The sequence below is a fragment of the Cricetulus griseus genome, chromosome 2 (assembly GCF_003668045.3).
Source record: "Cricetulus griseus strain 17A/GY chromosome 2, alternate assembly CriGri-PICRH-1.0, whole genome shotgun sequence".
Taxonomy (NCBI): domain Eukaryota; kingdom Metazoa; phylum Chordata; class Mammalia; order Rodentia; family Cricetidae; genus Cricetulus; species Cricetulus griseus.
Window position 1 is genome coordinate 62,721,426 of NC_048595.1, and position 23,038 is coordinate 62,744,463.

Genomic DNA, 23,038 nt, shown 5'->3' on the forward strand with positions numbered 1-23,038 from the left:
CAAGGAAAAGAAAAGGCTTTCTTTCCCACTGCAAACCATTTTAGAGTCAACACTGAAGATCAAGAGAACTACCATTAAGATTTCATGTCTCCACTGCAAATTTAATTTAATTGCTGATCATTATTGTATGCTCTTCTTTTCAAGAGACTATGGCACACACTGTGGAGATAAGGATTAATAAAACACTGTTCCTTCTATTAAGGAAATCACCATGGTTTAGTTAGCAGTGACAGATCCTTACTAACTACATGACTAAGAATAAAAGGTGCTGATTGGAGTTATGGACACTTTATAGGGGATTAAAGAGGGCAGCAAAGTCACAGGCTCTCTGGCCTCAATGACTGCTGCTTCTGAATCCAGAGCATCTCCTCAGCTGCTTCAGGTAAGGGGGGAAGAGTACTGAATGTATTTCCCCTCCTTCAGCAATAACTGCTTAGCAGGTTCTTTGTGCAGCCAATTCATAAATATTTCTGGGGTTTTTCAAAGTTTAGGTAGCATCTAGACAATACAACTGAGCCATCGCTTATATGCAGACATTTCAGCTGACTATATGCTCTTCTAGTCATTTGCTACTTCTCTGGCTATACTGAATTCAAGTACTTCTTGACTTAACTGAGCACAGGAGTATGTTTGTCCTTGCTTGGGTGATTTAAAACAGTAGAAATGACTTAATTCATTTCAAATCTACCTTGATTACTTGACTACCATTTCATTATTAAACTAATGTTAAGAAAGAAATATTAATAATAGGGTTAATAATTTAAAACTCAATCCATAAACTCTGTTACAGAGAAAAATTGAACATGGTGACTCACAAGGTAGGGGAAAAGGTTTTGTGGGATAGTAAAACAGGAAGAAAGGCAGGAGCACACCTGTAAAGCTCAGGAGAATTAGAGGCAGGAGAATCAACAGTCTGGGGCCAACTGAGCTATATATAGTGAGATTATCCCAAAACAGTAACATCAGCAACAACTAAAGCAAGGGCTTGATGTTTCCACCAAATCCCCAGGAGGACAATGCCTCTGCCTGAAGTAAAGTGCAAGGGAGTAAGCCGTCAATGACTCACACCTTCACAAAGAAGGCAAACTCTTCTAGTTTTTCATTGGCTGCCAGCAGTTTCTTCTGTGCACTTTCCAGGACCTGTTCACTCTGCAGTGCTAAGCCTTGGAGCTGTTTCGACGCTGCTGTCTCAATCTGTGCCATTGCTGTTTCTGTTTCATTTATTTTTGATGTGAGGAGACTCAGCTTGAGATCCTGCAACAGATTGATATTCACAAACATTTTGGAAACATGGGTTATACAAATCAGACATGAAAAAGATTTCATTATTCTTTACTTGCAACCTACTTTTATTTTGATAAAGGTAATCCTTGCTTTTCTTTATTTTGCTAATGCAGTATGAACACTAATGCAAAACAAAGTCTCAGTGTTTCATGTAGTGATACAGCACTCCTTACAGTTATATAAGTAGTTCATATTGATTTAGGGAGAAAAAGGTGACAGCATTATATGAGAACGGTGTCACTGTATTCGAATCTCCATCTGAATGTTTGGGAGCATACCTTTTTTTCTAGCTCCTCTTTAGTTTTATGATACATCTGTTCATATTGTGACTTCTCTTTCACAGCAACATTAAGTCTTTGCTTTAGTGAATCAACGGATACCTTCTTGTTGGAACATTCTTCAGTTAGTGTCTTCACCTGCAATAAAAGTTGAAAGGGAACTGCTGTTAGTGAATGCCTTATAGCAGTATACTGTATTGTCTCACCAGAAACTGAAGGAGTTTAATTGAATTCACTGTCTCATAAGTTTTATCATATTCAAGTAGTCTTCTTGTAATATTCATGTTATGAATAAACTAGCAGTTCTAAAGCCAATAACCAAACTAAAATGTCACAAATATATGATATTTATAATAGAAGAGTTACATTCTTTACAGAGCACAAAGAATAGCAGAAGAAACTGTTTTTCATTTTAAGCTTAATACCATTAAAGAAACAATTATTTAAACAAGCCTTTTTAAAACTTTATCTGAAATGACTGAAGTGAAAGAAAAGTAAGGGGGCTGAAGAGACGGCTTGGCTAAAAGAATGTGCAACTCTTGCAGATGACACAGGTTCAATTCCCAGGACCCACATGACAGCTCACAACCATCTGTAAACTTTAGTTCCAAGGGATCAGAAACCCTCTTTTGACCTCCACAGATACCAGGCATGCATGTGGTACACATACATACATACATACATACATACATACATACATGAAAAACACCAATACAAATTTTTAAAAAATGTAAAGATTTTGTGGGTTGCATAAATTACATTTAAAGGAATTTCAAGCAAACCTGTTTTAGTTTGGGGTCATATAATATACAACTACCTTAAAAAGATACTCCTCTCTCATGTACACTAAATTAAGTCTGTGAAGAAAAATTACAGTTTTTAAGGGCATTTCATAGTTATTAGCATAACTTAGTTACATTGATACATTAGCCTGATTCTGTCCATATAAGCTTTGGGTTTAAATAATATAAAATAATAAATAGGACATCATTATATACAGCAGAAGTACTAGAGGTTTTAAAAACTAAACATTTCCTTCGGGAGAGCACCCAAACAGGCAGACTCTGTGGATATGGTATGTGTGGAATTTTGGAGTCTTGAATTCTGAAACAAATAAAAATGGCATGACTTTATAACCATTAATATATATTCTGCTAGTATTTTACATAGTTGCTTAGTACTGAATATTTTGTTACAATCAATACAACAGAAAATAATTTATCATCAAACACAAAAAATTAATACCTTTTTTTCAAGACTTTCTAACATTTCATTAAAACTTTCATTACTTTCTGAATTTACTTTCTGTCGAAATTTTAAGTCCTCAATCAGGTGTCTCTTCATGGTTATATCTCTCTCCATTCGAGATATCCTAAAGGAGGAATTTTAACAGAGGCAGAAAATATCTTGATATACTGTATTCATGGTCATGCCTACTGTTAGTTTTGAAAAGCTGACATTAATGCCACTATGTTAGTAAAATAAAATTGCACTGAAATAGTATCTAAGTATCATATGTCATCATATGTTTTATCAAAATCCAGGATATTTTGGTGAATTTGTTACTATTACATACTTTCACTATAGCAAACGAAAGATTAACTGAGATAATTATAATTTATATAATTTATGAAAACTTAGATTATATTTAAATTACACTTTTGTATTGCTTAGAAATATTGATGTGATACTTAGAGACAATCAAAATTCTAATAATGTTAAGAAACAATACTTAAATTTGGATAAAAATGTAAAAATCTTATAAGAAGATGCAAAGAAACTAAAATTAGACATACTGTTTAATTCAATCAGTTGAGATTGAATTCACCTATCAGTTTAGTTTAAGATGGTGACTATTATAAAATAGCAACTTCAGTGATATCTATTCCTGATCTTGTACTATGGTTGATGAGATGAGTGACAGCAGCTAACACTGATTAGACCCTTGTTATAATAGCTACTATTATAAATTTTTATGTGCTGACTCACTCTTCAGAAGACCTTCATAAATTAAGACCATTAGCCAGTGGATACAGGAGCCAGGACTCTGTTTTTCTAGACCCCTCAATAGTAACCATTAAGCAACACGGCCTTTGATCTATAAACTTCAAGACATTTTCAGGTAAAAATTAGAATTTTTTTTTTATTTGGAGGATTTTGGGAGAGAGGGTTTCACAGTGAAGCTCAGGCAGGTCTCAACTTTATGAAAATCTTCTTGCTTCAGTCTTCCTAACACTGGAACTATAGGTACAAACCACTATACTCAGCTAGCCATCCTCTAAGTTTTACTTATTAATATCATGTTAAATAAAGCTTCACTCATAATTCTGCCTACAGGTAGGGATATGAGAAATTTATCAATGACGTGTTCTAGCCAGACACATCATCACATAATAGCTTTACTAGAGTTATAAAATACAGAGAAAGAAGCCATTTTGCTCAATATGATAGGGTATTTAAACTCCTTTTAAAATGATATATACAAAATGATGTCTAGCTATTTTATAAGCAAACAAAACTTTCACATTTGACCTTGGCTTTATAAATCAGGAATTAACTCTGTGCAAGTACCAATCTATTTATTCTCTTAGCCTAAGAATTCATAATTGTAGATTTTTGTTTACTCTTAAATTCATTAATTTATATTTATTCAAATTTTGCTAAGGGAAATCTAGTTTTAATATTTCACTCTAATTAAAATAGCAGCCAATTGTCTTCAATTATACTGTATCTTGTATTCCTTAAAATTCCACCTTATGTAGACTTAAACATGATTTTAAGGGCTAGAGAAATGGCTCAGTGGTTAACATTGGCTGCTCTTTCGAAGGACCTGGGTTCAATTTCTAGCATGCACATGGCAGTTCAAACCTGTCTGTTGCTCCAGTTCCAGGGGATCCCACACCCTCGTATAGACAAAAATGCAAGCAACAATACACATAAGATAAGAATAAATAACTGGAAATGTTTTTTTTTTTTTTTTTTAAATCTAATGACCTTAAAAGGTAAAATTCTATTGTGAAAGACAAATACTGGTATTGATTTTTGTAGTGTAATGGTGAATAGACATGATCACCACTAGGTGGCACCAAATACAATAGATAGAACTATGAAATCCTACTTTTCATGCATCTCCTTTATGTGTTCCTCTTTTGCTAGGAGTTCCAGCTTCAGAGACTTCACGTTTGATGACTGTTTCGTGAGCTCATTAGTTGCATTCTGGATTAAAATAAGCATAAACTTCAATTTATCTTTCCATCTTGATCTAAAACAAAAGGCATTTCTTTGAGAAAGAGTAACACATTTATTTTAGTTGTGCTAATAATGACTAAAATGTAATTTTAATGTTTTATTTTATTCTTTTATATTTTAAAGTAACAATAACATATTTATAGTAAAATTATTAAAAGGCATGCCAGACCATAAAGCAACATGACCAATAGTCTAGGACTCAAATATTTTAGTGGGAAATACGAATTTTCAGAGTAAAATATAATTATGTAATCAAGAGTATTAATGGCTCAGTAAGATCACTTAAAATGAATGAAAGGTTGATTTACTCACAAACTGTAACAGGTTAAATACGGCCACAGATAACTTGCTGTTCCCCCTAAAAAGTATGACAGCTGTTTGCCAATTCTTTGAATCTGGTCTCACCTGTGATTTGCTTTCACCAAGGGAACATGTCTGAAACCACACTGTGTAAGTTTAAATCTGGACCCTCAAAACTCTGGGGCTTCTGCCTTTGCCCTGAATTGTTGCCCTGAGGTCACCTTGTGGGAAGCCAGTTCCAAGGCCACATGAAGGTACCAAGGTGCTGCAGCTGACAGCAAGATGAGCACCTGACAGTCTCAGGTGTGAGGGCTGTGTTGCATCTTCCAGCCTGGCAAACATACAAGGGAACCCAGAAGTGAACAGCAAAAGAAATAATGCATGATAAATTGTAGTTGGTTAAAATTTGAGGATAATCTGCCCAAGAATACGAGATAACTGAATCTTATTAATACTAAATTCCTCTTTGCTTGAACTTACTAAAAGTATTAATTTATTACTTAAGGAATTATACATAATTATTGGATTTTCAAAGTGGATTAGGTATTTGAGGTCTTTCTTGCTGTTCACACCTAGGAATCAGGAAACTACAGCATCAAGACAGAAGCTAAATCGCATCTATATTTGAGTTCCAGTTAAAGATCTAATCTGAAACACTACTTAGTCTTCTTGGGATTTTAGCATTCCCATTCATCAAATATTGTTAATATACTCAAATTAACACATCTGTTAAGTTCAGAAAGCATTAAATAAATAAAAAGTGAATAAGCTGTGATTGTTCTAAAAACAATTGGAATAGAAATTCACTAATATTTATTTTTGTGTGTGCACACTCGTGTGTATGCTGCCTATGGAGGGAAGGAGACAACCTGCTGGAGCTGGTTCTTTTCCTTCTACTACTTAGTTCCTGGGGATAAAACTTAGAACATCAGGGTACTTACTATACAAGTATCTTAACCCCAATCCACTTTACCAGTTTCTCAATAATAGTTCAAAATTATAATAAATTATTTTTATTATAACTATTCCTCAATTTAAATGTTTGATGCCAAAAATTTTGAATTTGAAAAGATTAGATATTATTAAAGTAAATATGAGTAAATTTTATTGGACCAACCATTACTGTAGCATATATAAATTTAAATTTTCAAATAATTTAAATACTTTAATAAAAAATTTAAAAATTCAAATAATTCAACATGACATGGCTTTTAAATGTTACAAATTTTGATCAAATGTGTTAAAATAATATTTTATTTTTATATGTTTTATTATTTTAGTTAGAAAGAAAATTATTTTATATGTCAATCCCAGGTCCCTTTCCCTCCCCTCTTCCCTTGTGCCCCCAACTAACAACCTACCTATTCCATACCCTTTCTGTTCCCAAGGGATGGTGAGGCCTTCCATAGAGGGTCTTCAAAGTCTGTCTTATTCTTTGGGATAGGGCCTAGGCCAACCCCCTTGTTTCTAGGCTCAGGGAGTATCCCTCTATGTGGAATGGACTCCCAAAGTCCATTCCTATGCTAGGGATAAGTACTGATCCACTACAAGAGGTCCCATAGATTTCCAAGATCTCCTCAATGACACCCACACCCAGGGGGTTTGGATCAGTCCCATGATGGTTTCCCAGGTATCAGTCTGGGGACCAAGAGCTCTCCCTTGTTCAGGTCAGCTGTTTCTGTGAGTTTCAGCAGCCTAGTGTGGACCCTTTTGCTCATCCTCCTTCTCTGCAACTGGATTTCAGTTCAGTTCAAGGTTTAGCTGTGGGTGTTTGCTTCTACTTCCACCAGCTGTTGGATGAAGGCTATACAATGCCATATGAATTAGTCATCAATCTCATTATCAGGAGAGAGCATTTAAGGTAGCCTCTCCTCTGTTGTTTAGATTGTTAGTTGGTATCATCTTTGTAGCTCTCCTCACATTTCACTAGTGCCTGATTTCTCTTTAAACCTATAACGCCTCCTTTTATTATATTATCTATTTTGCTCTCTTCTGTTCCTCCCTCAACACAACCTCCCAGCCCCATCATGTCTTCCTCACCCCTCCTGTTCTCCCCTTCTCATTCTCTTAGTTCCATCCCCCTCCCTCCACACCCCGTGCCCCTAATTTGCTCAGGAGATCTTGTCCCTTTCCTCTTCTCCAGGAGACCATGTATGTCTCTCTTAGGGTCCTCCTTGTTTACTAGCTTCTCTGGCAGTGTAGGCTGGTATTCCTTTACTCTATGTCTAAAATCCACATATGAGTGAGAACATACCATGTTTGTCTTTTTGTGACTGGGTTACCTCACTCAGAATGGTTTCTTCAATTTCCATCCATTTGCCTTCGAATTTCAAGATTCCATTGTTGTTGTTTTGTTTGTTTGTTTTTTTTCCCCATTGTATAAATGTACCACATTTTCTCTATCCATTCTTCAGTTGAGGGGCATCTAGGTTGTTTCCAGGTTCTGGCTATTACAAATAATGCTGCAATGAACATTGTTGAACAGATGTCCTTGTTGTATGAACAGCTGACCTTCTTTTGGGTATATGCCTAAGAGTAGAATCGCTGGATCTTGTGGTATACTGATTCCCATTTTCCTGAGAAAACGCCACAACAGGTGCAAGATGGTATCTCAGAGTTGTTTTGATTTGCATTTCCCTGATGGCTAAGGATGTTGAGCACTTTCTTATGTGTCTTTCAGCCATTTTAGATTCCTCTATTGAGAATTGTCTACTTAGTTCTGTACCCCACTTTTTAATTGGATTATTTGCTGTTTTGGAGACTACCTTCTTGAGTTCTTTGTAAATTTTGGAGACCAGCCTTCTGTCGGATGTGGGGTTGATGAATATCTTTTCCCAATCTGTGGGCTGCCGTTTTGTCTTGTTGACTATGTCCTTTGCCTTACAGAAGCTTCTCAGTTTCAGGAGGTCAACCATATTTCTTACTTAGGCTTTGCCACGCAGCTTGGTACCTTTTCTCCGTATGGCATGCCCATCTTGCTTCTCCCCGTTTCTGCCAGTGACTCCTCTGACTCTACCCTTCTTTCTTTGGACATTCTCTCTGGGTCAGGTTGTCTCACCCAATCTCTTTCTGCCCAGCTACTGGCTAAGCATTTATAATTAATATTAAGCCTCTGTGTCAGTTTTTTGGAAGTAGCTCCCAGGACAGGAAAACTTTGCCTGCACATGGCACCCCAGGAACTGTTTATCTAATTATTCTTTACCAATAAAAAAATCGGGAGTCAGATATCGGAGTTAGAACATGAAAGATCAGAGAAGCAGGGAGCAGCCAAGTGACTTCCTACCTCTTCCATTTCCTCCTCTAAAAGGTCTGGGATCCTCTCTCAGTGCCCCCTCTTACTACTTCCTGTCTCCTATCTGTCCCCAATCCTCCAAACCTCTATAATTAATTTTGGTCAGCTAGTGGCTAGATCTACCCTCTGATTCAAAGCAAGCTTTATTTTCAAAATGAAATCAAAATATCATACAACAATTAAAACTGCACTTAATAATTAATGTTAAATTCTTTCTGGAATGATCCTTCATTTAATTAGTAATATCCACATGAATCATACATGCTATGTTATTCATAAACCATCACTATACAGTGTCATGGTGCTTTTAGAGACTACTGCAATATATTTATTTTGATTCTCAATGATCCCCCCAAAACCTTTGTTTTTCCAATTTTATATTCATATTAACATTTCAAACTTTTTGTTGTTGTTTTGTTTTGTTTTGTTTTTCAAGACAGGGTTTCTCTGTGTAGTCCTGGCTGTCCTGGAACTTGCTCTGTAGATCAGGCTGGCCTCAAACTTAAAAGATCCACCTGCCTCTGCCTGAGTGCTGGAATTTCTCTCTTTTTTTTGCTCTAAATATTTCTGCTGAAAACATCCATCCTGCCCTTTAATATGCACATGGCAAACTTGTCCCTGAAGCATTTTATGTTGAGGGGGAATACAAATGAACTTAGTACTCTATTTAAAATAAAGGCAAAGGGCAGGATGCAAAGTCTGATACTGTCTTCACAGGAATATGTTCAGTATATTTTAAGATAGTGTTTGATTCCTTTCTGTTTTGAGACTTAAAGCTATATTTTATGTAGCTAAAAAGTGTCCAATCCATGACTTCTGGGTAATGGAGGGAGTGACAAACAAACAAACAAACAAAAATGAAACTGCCAATATCACCATCATTTACCAGAAAGAACGTCCATTATTTTGGCTATTATTATTCACCTCTGTGGAGTACCTTGAGGAAACATGCTTAATGGGGCAAAAGAAGACAAGAGAAAATACTCATGAACTCCGCAGTACAATGGATGAACCAGTTCCTGGAAAGTACATAAGAAATTCCCACAAAAGACCAGTGTTAGATAAATAATCTACATATAACTTTTGAAAGGTTCAGGCTTTAATGCTGATCAGCAATATATCTTTAAGAGACAGACCCCGCCCCCTGACAACAGTCAGGGAACACACAAGGACATGCCATCACCACATCACCCACCATGCATGCATGAGGACTCTGGGCATGCGTGGGACCTCAGTGCACATGCGAAATCTTCCCTTTAAAAGTTCCATCTTCCCTGCTGTTCGCTCTCTTTACTCTCTAATCTCTCTGTTTCTTCTTCACTGTCTCTCACCTACATGCTCTCTCTGCCTCTTTATGGCGACCGGCCATGGCGGTCAGCCATTACCACTGTTTCTCTTCTCTCTTAGTCTCCCTACTCTGCCGGGCCCATAATAAATTAGTCAACATGTCTCATCGTATGACCTCCTCTTTTTCTTTATATCTAATTTAAACAAAAACCTAACACCTTTAATAGATGAAAATCTAAATGATGTTCCTAAATATCAGTTAAAAATAACTTCCTAGTTAATCACCATTAGCAGTCTGATATCTGTTAGGAGTTAAATTGTGTCCCCCTAAAATTATATGGTTCAGTCCTCACATAGTACTTCTGAATGTGTCAGGGTTTTTTGTTGTTGTTGTTGTTTTCTGGGGGGGGGGGGGCGGCGGCGGGCAGATATTTCTTTAGAGAGGTAACTCAGGTAAAATGGGGTTCCCAGGAGGCCCTAATATAATGTGACTGGTGTCTTTTGTAAAGTAAGATGCAGGGCTCTTGAAGGAAGATCACCCGAACATAAAGATAGAAGGCTTCTCTCTACACAGCAAGAAGCAAGGACTCAGAAGAGGAAAGAAAAATGTCAACACTTTCATCTTGCCCTTCCAGTCTGCAGACCTTTAAGAAAAACAATGTTTTTTGTTTTGTTTGTGTTTTGATACAGGGTCTTACTATGTAGCTCTGGGTATCCTGAGACTCACTCTATAGTCCAGGCTGTCTTCAAACTCACAGAGGCCTCTGCCTCTAGAGGGCTGGGATAAAGCTGTGTGCCATAGGTCTGACTGAAATGTTTAAAAGCCAGTTAGTCAGTGGTATTTTCTTACACCTGTCTCAGCAAACTAATTTGAAAGAATATTGAAACACATTTTGAGTAGCAGGGAGTATTACATACTTAAATTTCTTCCAGGAAAATATCTATACTAAAACATAAGCAGGATGAAAGCAAACATTATCCTTTTTGTCTCTGGACACCCAGCCAAAATATCCAAAGGCTCCGGCATCTACACTGTCAAGATGCTCCATGCCTGCTCAGACCTCACCTTTCTGTCTGAAACTAGACAGATATTTATTTATACACAGATAAAAATTATAATGTAAATACCTCATCAGATACTTATATGGGCAAATAATGTTACAATACATTTCAAATTTTAAATATTGGAACATTTGTAGTAACCAAAACAAAACATAAATATAACTCAAAACTGTAGCAAGTAAAAATATTTAGAAGTCAGATGATACTGATTCTACCATTGTATTTTATCTTGGTGAATATTTAAATTAGGATCATGAGTACTTAAACTATGTAAAAGAACTGTAACTCAAAATCTATATAGTATATGAATAAAGATAATTGCATTGGCCCTACCTGAAACATTTAATTTAGAAACCGTATTTATATTCCTGGGAGAAAACATATTTTAAGAGAATGCACATGCCACAATTTTTATTTTTTTACATTTCTAGTATTCATGTTCTCCAGGTAAAAATTGTCTTAAGGTGCTATCTAAGAAGCAACTAAATTAATGCCAGTTTTATGATTATTTCTAAAGGGATAGTATAAGTAATGATTGGCTTACATTTTACCCTATTTTATTCTACTTAAAACCCAGCTTAAACCATCATACTTTGAGTTGGGCAGTGGCGGTACACACTTTTAATCTCAGCATTTGGGAGGCAGAGGCAGGCAGACATCCAAGCTCAAGGTTAGCCTGGTCTACAGAGTGAGTTCCAGGATAGCCCTGGGTACACAGAGATACTATGTCTTGAAAAACAAAAATAAAAACATCATACTTTGGATTGAGCTTAGCTATGCATTTGCTTGATACTTTGCTATTTGCCCTACTGTCTTCCTGGCAGACAGTTATCCTAATTATAAAAAAACTCAATGCATTTACAGTTAGAGTTCCCTTCTAATGATGCTTATCATAGCAATGATCCTATATCCACTGCTGTCAGCTTCCTGCCAGCAATTCTCACTGGAGAAAATAATTAAATTTGTGAACAATAATTAGTTTCTTTTAAGATGCAGAAAAATGAACTTTCTGTTTAAAATACATGGATCTTGTTTCTTACAATTCTATCTAAACTAAGTGAGCCTCAATTTAAGTCACTGACAAGTTATCTGGAGTTGGATATAAATTCTTTATAAACAAGAAGAACTCTACCTAGGATTCCTACCCCCAGGATTATCTTGTTGCAGACAATTAAAACAACCCATCTTTGTTTTTTGTTGGTTTTTTTTTCTCCCCACTTCCACACTTCTCTTTTTTGCATTCTGATCTCCAACAACCAACAACTAAATAATTAAATTAGTAGTGAGTGTAAAGGAAAACAGTTCTTATTTTGTTTATACCGTATGTTTGAAAGGGTTCTGCTCATCTGGACCAAGATGCAGTGAGCAGCCAGGATTTGGATATTAGAGTAAAAGATAGTGGCTACTTTCCATTAGCGCCTAAGGCAGGATAATTTGGAGCTTACTAGTCTATAAAAGGAAGAAAAGCTAATAACAACAGAACAAATAGACCCACAAGACTTGAATGACTAAGTCAGATGCAATATTCATGTTTTTGAAATATTTTATCATGGTGACCTTTGTTGAACTAAATTAGAATCAATTAAATATACCTCTAAGGATGCAGTGATTCATGAGATGTTATTGAACCTAATGTACTATATAATCACCTTTAGTTTACACTGCAATTGCTTAATTTCCAAATCCATGCTCCTTGAAGTATCCAGTGTGGTAACTTGTATCTGTGGCACCATTACTTTAGAAACTTCCTCAACCAAGCTGGTGATGTCAGATGAAGACTCCAATTTCTTCAGCAAATCTTCTTTTTCTTTTCGAAGTCCAGCCAAATCAACAGTTAGCTTCTTTAAAAGAGAAAGATATGAAAGCAATTAGTGCTATCTAATTGTCAGTATAAATTGTACTGGTAACCATTGCTTTGCTCTCTCTCACACACACAGGTAAGCCAGACAGACACACACACACACACACACACACACACACACACACACACACACACACACACTTGACAACTCTGGCTTTGGGGCAGCTGAATTTGGTAAGAGCCAAGCTAAAGCAGGACAGGATAACAGATGTTAGTGTGTATTCCACTGGGTAGATCTTACTACCCCTCTGCAGCAGCCAAACACTTCTCATTTAGTAACAGAAATGCTAAGTCCAATTAGCAGCTGAGGTTTTTTAGGGATTTAGTTAAAATAAATACTATGCAAAAAAACTCACTTAACTTTATCTACTTGATTGATAATTGATCAGCCATATTTGTAATGTTGAGATAAAATCACAATAAAGTTCCTATATCTGACATTATATCTATATATGCTAAATTACATACTGGGAATGTTTTTAAGAAAGAATGAAAAAATGCCACCTTAATGTTAGTCCTTGTGCTTTGTCAATCTTGTCTGCAGGACAGTATCAAATTGTAAGTGCAGAACAACTCAGAGCTTGTTCAGAGTAAAGGCACTACTTTCTTTTCCCCCCAAAGCTTATAAAACAGCAGTCTTACACAGGAACAGTTAACATGAGATGATTCTGAGCTCCCTGGGAGGAAATGTTCTTTCCTTGTTATGAATTCCAATTATGAACAGCAAATGATGCCATCCAGTAATTAAAGTGTATAGTGATACAAACATGAGATATGCTATACTGAAAACTACTTAGGCACAACTTAGAGAAACTCTCCCAATAAATTCATGACTAAATATATGCTTGTATATATAATCACATACTGTAAATATGAACACAATATAATGAATTCACACCTAAAGCTTCAAAGATTTGACAAAAGAGCATTGGCAAAGTATATTTTAGCTTAAGAAACTATTCCTTTGGCCATACTTTAGCATATGATCTAACTACATGATTCTGTAGATATTTCAGGACACATTTATTTATAAAATGCCCCTAATAATTAATATCTAAACTTGAGCTCCTAATTTTTTAAAATCTGGTACTCTTCTTGGTACAACCCATTCTTGAGTCCTATTTCCTCTCTACTAATTCTCTATGTCCAAGCAATGTCCAGTTCTGTACATTATGAAATATTTATTTTCATCCTTTTTTATCACTCACTCAAGGCAAACTTTTCCATCTCACTAGAACGTCATGCAGAGCCCCTTTCCCTGTGTCTCCACCTATAACCTTCCCCTACCTTTTTGCCACTTCCTCCCCTACTTCGTTTTTTTTTTATGGTGATTTTTTAAAATTTAAATTAGAAACAAGCTTGTTTTACATGTCAATCCCAGTTCTCTCCTTCTCCCATCCTCCCCTCACCCCCCCCCATACTATCCCCTTTCTGCTCCCCAGGGAGGGTGAGGCCTTCCAAACCCCCCTACTTCTTAAACCAACACTATGTTATTACCTCATCTGAAGTCCTACCAGGGCTTCATACTAACAGAATAAAGTTGAGCTGTTTGTAAATAATAGAAGATTTAGCTTCTGTTTGTGTGCCAGGTGTTACCTGAAGTCAGTTTTGCCTACTACACCCTAAGCCTGTCTGTCACTTCCACATCAGAAGCTCAGCACATAGTACTTAGGTGAGCTACCTTGTGCCTTTAAGGACAACTTTTGATTTTTTTTTTTTTAAAACGAAGATTTTGCTGCTATTTATCTTTTAATTCAGCAAAGCAATGTTTCTATTCTCTTAGCTCCCATAGCAAAAATGCATTTTCCTTATCTGTGAATTCTAGTATATATTAATTATAGATAAGAATGGGTTTTACTGTGATGTTTTAATACATGTTTATAATGTATTTTGATCATGTTGACCCACCTTACCCTCTCTTGCCCCCCCATCACTTTCCTCTTCCCAACTAGTGTCCAGTCTACCTTCAGGTCATTTTAATTTTTTCCGACCCAGGGAATTTAACTAGCATTCCTCCTAGGGCCACATTTGAAGGGTTGTAGATAGATGCATGGACAAGTAAGCAGGAGAGAGAGAGGGGGGGGCAGGGAGAGAGATAGAGAGAGAGATGTTCCTTTCCCTCCTAATAAAAGACCCCGGAAGGCTCAGGACCCCAGGATCTCGGTCCAGGAACGCGGTCACCCCAATCACCAGGTGGAGTCGAAAGCTTGATGCAAACTGCACAAGGCTTTATTATAGTTGTTTAATGAGCTAACCCCATGTTAGCTGGGGTCTTTCATCCACCCACCATGGCGGATGGCTAGGGAAGACAGCTTGAAGTGTCTGCATAGAGATCTTATAGGGCAGCGTAAGGGGAGTGTCTAGGGGTACGCACAGGCTCAGGATTGGTGTGCCTCCAGGCTTGGAGGGTTTGCCCTGTTGATGGGGAATGTACTGTGTATGTTTATCTTACTGATTATTAAATAAAATACTGTTTGGCCAATGAGACAGCAAGTAGACGGGACTAGGAGTCAAAGAGGATTCTGGGAAATGTAGTGGAGAAGTGCTGATCCAGACAAGAAGTGACATAGCAAGGAGACTCATATTTAAGTGAAGGAAAAACAGGACGGGTCCTCTCTTTTCCCCTCTGCTCCTGCTCCAGTGGCACGATGTGATCCACTGACAAGGAGGGACGCCAATAAGGTATCCAATAAGATAAGTCTTATAAAATATATAGATGTATGATAGTTAAGACTGAGCTAACAGATGAGAATCCTAGTCATTGGCCAAGCAGCTTTGAACCTAATACAAGTTTCTGTGTATTCATTTGGGCCCTGACTCAGGCAGGCAACTTGTGTAAAGCTCACACGTGGCGGTGGGGCTCAGGCGGCTTTTGGCAGAAAGATTTATCATAACAGAATGGTGTCAGTGAGCAGGATGACCCCAGGCCCCAAGGTTCCTAGAGAAAGAGGGAAACCTGCGGCCACAGCCTGTCCTGTTGGGCCGCTGAGAGGCAATGGAGCAGCTTCCATATGCTCGCGCAGTCCCAGCGCTCTTGGGGTTTGGACTCCAGCACTCCTGAGATGGCCTGCAGCCCTTGAGAGTTCTAGGGTCAGGATTCTGAGCTCTCACCGCCTCAAGCTGCCTTCCTGCCTCCAGGAGACTAGTCAAACAACAGCAGAACCCAGGAAGCTGGAGGTATTGTTAGGAACTTCCATGTAAACTTTACAAAAGCTTAAAAAGGGATTTTTAGCAGCAAAAGATCAGAGACAAGCCCGACTTCTTGTTAGCAGCATTTTCTTGGGTGATCTCTGTTTTGCTGGAGACAAGCAGTCAAGCAGTGACTTGAGTGGTTGCTTTAAGAGAGATTTCCTGACTCAGCAAAAGCAGAAAAAACCGAAGACAGCGCTAAGAAAGCCACTACTTCAATTTTGGTGGTGTTGTTTAACAGTTAAAAGACTGGTGGCCAGAAAAAGGTAAAGATTTACAGTAAAGACAGATCCAGATAAGGAAAAACCTCTAAAGGTTTACACTGCATTTAAAAATACATGTAGGCTTGTGAGAGAAGGAAGCAGAGGCAGGCTGATTTCCACAGAGAAACCCCGTCTGGGGGGGGGGAGAAGAAACAAAAGAAAGTAAAAATAAAGTAATAAAAAAACCACATAAAGATGGAAAATACACAGAGAATCTGGATACTTTATGCCATATTGTTGTCTTTAAATTGTTTGATTGCCAAGGAAAGAATTACTGCTGCTAAAATACATTTGATTATAAATGCTACTAAATTAATCCAACTTAAACATTTTAAAAATGCTTTGACTTCAAAATTTAAGTCTAAGGACAGGCTACTTAGAAATAAAGGTTTTACTTATATTTCCACAGAAAATCAAAAGCTGTTGATTCCTTCCAGACTAACATGGTTTGATCAAGCAAGACCCCCTGAAGCTGAGATGATACAGCCTTACAGACTACAAAAACAAGGACTTGGTCAGGTTTCTATGTTTTATCATGATCCCTATGGTAAATGAACATCGGCTCATATCAACAGGAAGCAGTTTAGAAAGAATGATACCCAAATCCCCAAATATTATTTATGAATGTTTGTTTTCATTTAAATGGGGTTAGTTATAAATGATAATGAGCAGAGTCAATCTCCTTTTAAAGAAAGAAAAGGGGAATAGGATATAGGAATGAATACTTTGCATTGGTATAGATTTTCATTTATTGATACAACTTTAAGGTCAAATTTGTGATATGTATATGTCTCCTCTTGTTTAGGTATTGTGTTTATACAGATCTTTTACCTACAATAGTCAGAACTTATAATCAGGTTAGTTTTCTAGATATAGAGAGATATATTTGAGACAGATAGGTATTCTTCGAACCTTTCAAAGATCTACAGAAATATGGCATTTAAATTGTTTAGGGTTTTTTTTTTGGCAGTGAGACACAACTGCTCCTGGCACACCAATTACATCAGAAAGGAGGATGGGCATCGAAGAAACTTGTTATGGAGTTTACTTTCAACATGGCAAGATTAGCCATTTGGGCAAGAAACTGCTCTTGCCTGGACTGCTTGTTGCTGTATAAACTGGACATGCAGGACCCACAAGAATATGACTGCTGAACTTACAAAACAAGACAGCACTGAAGGGTTCCTGTTAAAATAGAGAAGTATGCTAGACACACTGTGGCCTATTGGCTGAAAATGGATGCCCCAACATTAAAGAGGAACTTTGGGTGACTGTCCAGGTAGCGAGAAGTCTCTGTCAATTCTAGAGTTTATATATTATCCTTCTGTGGTCTTTGATAGAGTTGAAGACAGATAGTTATGGTTATAGTTTTCTTCAGTTATTATAAAAGATAAGTTATCCTTCTTTTATTTCGACAGAAAAGAGGAGATGATGGGGAATGTACTGTGTATGTTTATCTTACTGATTATTAAATAAAATATTGTTTGGCCAATGAGACAGCAAGTAGACGGGACTAGGAGTCAAAGAGGATTCTGGGAAATGTAGTAGAGAAGTGCTGATCCAGACAGGAAGTGACATAGCAAGGAGACTCATATTTAAGTGAAGGAAAAACAGGACGGGTCCTCTCTTTTCCCCTCTGCTCCTGCTCCAGTGGCACGATGTGATCCACTGACAAGGAGGGACACCAATAAGGTATCCGATAAGATAAGTCTTATAAAATATATAGATGTATGATAGTTAAGACTGAGCTAACAGATGAGAATCCTAGTCATTGGCCAAGCAGCTTTGAACCTAATACAAGTTTCTGTGTATTCATTTGGGCCCTGACTCAGGCAGGCAACTTGTGTAAAGCTCACACGTGGCGGTGGGGCTCAGGCAGCTTATGGTGGAAAGATTTATCGTAACACCCTGTGTTGATTGGTCAACTGGTAGTATGGCCCATAAGCCCTCCCAGGGTGGTTGCTATGCTCTGCATGTCATTGCTGTGCACTTATCCGTAAAGCACACCCAGCGCCCTAAAGCATAGCACCACCAGCTAACTTCTGATTGGTTCCTTGCCACGAGGCAGGCATCTGACTTCCTAGTGACTAAGGCAAGGTCAGACAAGCACGTGTTCAGCTGTTATGGCTGCCAAAATGGGGAGCTGGTCCCTTCACTATGACATAATGCTGACAGGTCCAGTCTTGTGCAGATCTTGTCAAGAATGCAGTGGCCTGGAGACAGCTTCCTACAATGCTTCCTCCAGCTGTCACACTCTTTCCACCCCTTCTTCCACAATGCTCCCTGAGCCATGGAGGGAGTTTGGATCAGTTATGAGTCTTGACCCATTGTAAAGAGAAGCTCCTCTGACTAAAGGTCACAGCAGCACCAATCACTGACTGAGTTTCTCTCACAGCTGCACTGAGTTGGGGCCTGTAACTCAATTCTCCCTGTTACTGAATCCCAGTAAATTCTAAATCTGTGAGAGATGACTATGCTCCTGTCTACCTGCACATTCACCATTATATCTAAAAATTATGTCAGAACTAAAAGAAACTTCCAAATTTTTTAAAATTCCCTATTTACAGTACAAAACATACTATAAAGACAACTCATCAAGTAAATCTTCTATTTCTAATATATTAGCTTATCACCATATAAATTAAAACCCACTTATTGGTAATATGGGATTTTACTGAGACAGTGTGTCCCAGAGTATTTTTAATTCAGATACTAATGCTGTGCATATAAATTAAGCTTTTGGTATTTCTTCTTGTAAAAACATAACTCATGGCCACAATTATTAGTGAACTCTCATGCAGAACAGGAAAGATGGGTTCAACAAGGCTCTGATCTTGCTATAAACAGCCCAAGATTTTCTTTAATTTGTTATGGGTAGAGGCCACTAGAGCTCTGTTTCTTCCATGTTAGCAAACTAAGACCATTAATGTGTCTCTACCAAAAAAGATCAACCCAATAAATAGAGTTCTTTAAAGGACATGCATACATCCATGCCAAAATCAATTTAATAATATAAAAGGTATTAAAGGAAAAAAAAACAGTAAGATTACAGAAAGAATAAACATGAGCACTATTTCATCAAAGTAAATAGTATTTGGAGTGTATGTATATATATTTTGTTCAGTTTGTAGAGTCGTAGTCTCACAGGTATGAGGTTGAGTTTGATCCCCTGATCCCCAACACTGTATCTGGGGTTCAGTGTGTTTTTACTTAGGAGGATCCAAAGTGTAATGTTATCCTCAGGTACACAGAAAGGCCAACCTGGGATATATGAGATCCTGTCTTAATCAACACACACACACACACACACACACACACACACACACACACACACAGAGAGAGAGAGAGAGAGAGAGAGAGAGAGAGAGAGAGAGAGAGAGAGAGAGAGAGAGAGAGAGAGAGAGGTTAAACAGTATTTAAAATCTATAGACTTTAGGGCATATTTCTAATAATTTGTTACAAGTAGAATTCCCTCAGAATTTTGAACAAATGACTGGGACTATCTCCTAGTCCTTCTTTCAGCTTAGGAATTCAATGTACTTCAGAAATTCTATGGACAATTCAAGAAGTGGACACTAATGTCATGTGTTTATACTTGGTTTGTCCCGTGAGAATCAATTTTAGGCAGCCTTGTTATAAAAACAGCATGCTATATAATCTACCAAATAAACTAATGTTACCCTGAACATTGCTATTATTTTGTTATCAGTAGCATGATTTAATTTTGTTCTTGTCTTTCCATCTGTAACCAAACATTTAAAATATGTATGCCCATAATACTTAGGGGAAGTAATACAACACAGATGAGAGAGAACCATAATTTCTTTTAGTTCTCTGCATCTACTGCTCCACATATATGGCTATTTCCTCTTTCAGAAATAGAGATGACAATTACCTATTTAATGAGAGCAATTTTGAGGATAGATTTTTAAAAATCTCCACAAAGCACTTCACAGACTTTAAATGGGCAGTATTATTGGGAGCACCACCACTCTGTGGCTGCTACCTTCAAGAGTCTGAGGATATGTTTTAAAGCCGAAGACACGGATTAATAAAGTTGTTTTACTTAGTGTGTATATATAAGAATTCTATCATTTGTCTTAAGATAGAACTTAGTTCGGAATCCCTGTGAATTGCTTGCTTATTAAAGATCCACTCCTCTGCCTCTGTGCCTCGAGCACTACCGTCCTTCCATAGTATTCTGAAATGCTATTTCAAGGTTATCATTAAATATAGTAAGCATTGAGATGTATTAACTTAGGTATAGTCAAATATTTCTAACAAAAGTTATAAGATAGAACTTAACCCTATAGCTTTAAATTAATTACTGCTTGCAAATTGTTTATTAAATACAATACTGAGAACTGATGATTGCTATATTATATTAAGCAAATGAGGCTACTGTGGAGCAGTGTTTTCTGGGTATGACATTTTAATTGTCCTCCTGAACTCCCACCAGCTATAATTACTAGCAGAAGAACTATAGTACAAGACTCAATCCACTAACATTCCCTCACAGAAAAGGGGAGGGCTTCAAAAGCCCTATCGTTCACTGAGGAGCTATAGGCAGTAACTGTTGTTGGAAGGAGGGTATCATGAGGTCATAACCTTTCTTGAGTATATACAGACAGTTAAGGGAGAGAAGAAGATATTTTCTTCAGTGGTGTAGCCACTGATAAGTTGCCCAGCTGCTGCAGGTAACTCTGCACCTATGTTCCTGTAAGTGACCATATTACACTCACTGGTTCACCAAGCTACATTTGGAAGAACTGCTCTTTGGTCTGTCATTGGTGCCCAAGCTGGAGTGAGTAGACATTTGTTTCCCCAGGAAAATTTCACACAGCACAGGCACAGCATGTGAGTATTACTTGATGTCATTCCCAGGTGACATCTGCAATAAAGCTGACCCTACAGAAGGTGAAAGCAGAGTAGTGGTTACCAGAGACTGAGGAAAGCAGGAAAGGAAGAGAGGAGCAGAGGCTCAAGGATGGTACTAAAGCTTAGTTGGGTAGGAGTAAGAAGATCCAGTGTATACAGTAGGTGGCTATACCTTATGATAATGCACAGAATATTTCAAAAGACTAGAAGCAAAGATTTTTGAATGTTTATACTACAAAGAAATAATAAATGATTGAGGTACATATGTTAAACACAATTTAAGCAAGATCCAATATACTGAAAAACACATGATACCCTATATACACATATAGTTTTGTATATCAATTTTTTATATTTAAATTAAATATATGGAACACTGAAAAAAATCTCCAGAAAGGGAAAGAAAACTCTTTAAGCAACTTTACAAAAATTATACATATACAGAAGAACTATTCTTAAGAAATGAATCCTGTGGCAAACACAATTCTCAGATAACTATAGTGAACCACATCCTAACACTCTCCTGAAGGCATGGGTGTAAAGATTTCACTAGACCCAAGATAAATGATAAATGGGTGTTTATTGGGAGACACACAGAAAAATACAAAGAACCGTGGGAACATTTCTCTGCCCTTCCTACCAGATTGGCTGACCCACCAGAAAAACTGCACAAACAGAATCCATGCCTCAAGCTTCCCTTTTTCCACTTTTGTCTACCTGAAGCCATGCCCAAAGGGTTGTGGGCCACTGTTACAGATTCACCATCTAGATACAGCTACAATTCCCCTTTACTCTAAAGGAGTTTTTTAAACCTGATGCAAAAACTATGTACAATGATAACAAATGTCAAGTATATTCCAGGAAAAGGAAAGGTAAACATACCCCAATTAAAACCTACTATCAGCAAGAGCCTAAGATATATACTATATCTCCCGAGGACACTTCAACTAAGAAAATACCCCTACGAGATTGGCCTGTGAGCAAACTAGTATACAGCACTTTCCCATGGCTTTTGGTTCAGCTCCTGCCTTCAGGTTCCTACCTCCAGTTCCTATCCTGACTACTCTAGATGATGAACTAACAATCCTAAGATTAAAGAATTCACTTCTTCCCCATGTTGCTATTTGTCATGGTGTTTTATCACAGTAATAGAAGCCCCTAAGACATACTTGGTACCAGGTATTGCCACAACAGACCCAACCATGTGTTTTTGGGAGGACTGTAGTAACATTTAAATATTTGGCTGGAAAAGCCATTGAATGCTCAGAGCTGAGCTGGCTGTTTTGTTGGATCTTGGAAGAAAATGTTGAGAGCAATGCAGACAATGGAAGCCTGACTTATCAAGTTTCAGACGTAACTTAGAGTCCATTAAGGACTCAATCTGGACTTTTCAATAGTTTGAATTAATAGTCTGTGGTTCCGGTCAGCTGGACCTGAAGAATCAGCTGTGATTAAGAAGAGACCAGCATTAATGAAGGGAGTCTTCTGAGAAGTGTTTCCTCAGGGTCAGCACAGAGATGTGGTGGTCCAGAGGGCCAAGCCTATACTTTGTGCTGGCAGCCAAACTTGGTAATGTATAAATCTTCCAGATGGTATTGGTGTTGAAGGTGTGAAAGGGTCATAGAGAGCATCTAAAGCTTGGCACCATGTGTTAGGGTTAGATTCCCTAAAGAGAACCCAGGACAGGCTATTGGTGAAGGTGGCACACAGTTGTAGCAGTTTGGAGATACCAGTACCATCATGCAATAGAACAGGATGGCAGCAGCCCTGGGGTGAAGCTAGCTTGATCCTAGAAGACAAGATATATTTGCTATAGCAAGCCCTGTGGAGCCTATAAGATTGTGAGTCCCAGAAGTCTAGCTTTCAGCTGTATACTGTTGAACTAAGGTCTGCTTTATGACTGCCATAGCTTTCCCTCATTGGACTAAGAATGTGTGAAACTCATTTTTTTTTATTTTTTATTTTTTTAAGGAACCAACAGTTGAGTTACTTTGAAGTTTTAAAGACATTTTGGAATTTATAGAGAATTGAGTGTTAGAGAGACTATGGCTATTCTAGAGATACTTTGGATATTCTAGAGAGACTTTAGGCTTGA

General features: G+C 37.5%; 1 protein-coding gene across 4 annotated transcripts in view; it reads right to left on the reverse strand.

Moving 5' to 3' along the window:
• LOC100755760 (centlein) overlaps positions 1-23,038 on the reverse strand; it is a 279,351-nt gene that overhangs the window by 27,893 nt on the left and 228,420 nt on the right. For all 4 annotated transcript variants that reach the window (XM_027400365.2, XM_027400366.2, XM_027400364.2 and 1 more), the window contains exons 19-23: positions 12,402-12,593; positions 4,681-4,778; positions 2,808-2,934; positions 1,563-1,700; positions 1,069-1,254 (exon numbers count right to left, since the gene is read on the reverse strand). In XM_027400365.2, coding sequence (XP_027256166.2) covers positions 1,069-1,254; positions 1,563-1,700; positions 2,808-2,934; positions 4,681-4,778; positions 12,402-12,593 — 741 coding nt within the window. The remainder of the gene's footprint in view (positions 1-1,068; positions 1,255-1,562; positions 1,701-2,807; positions 2,935-4,680; positions 4,779-12,401; positions 12,594-23,038) is intronic.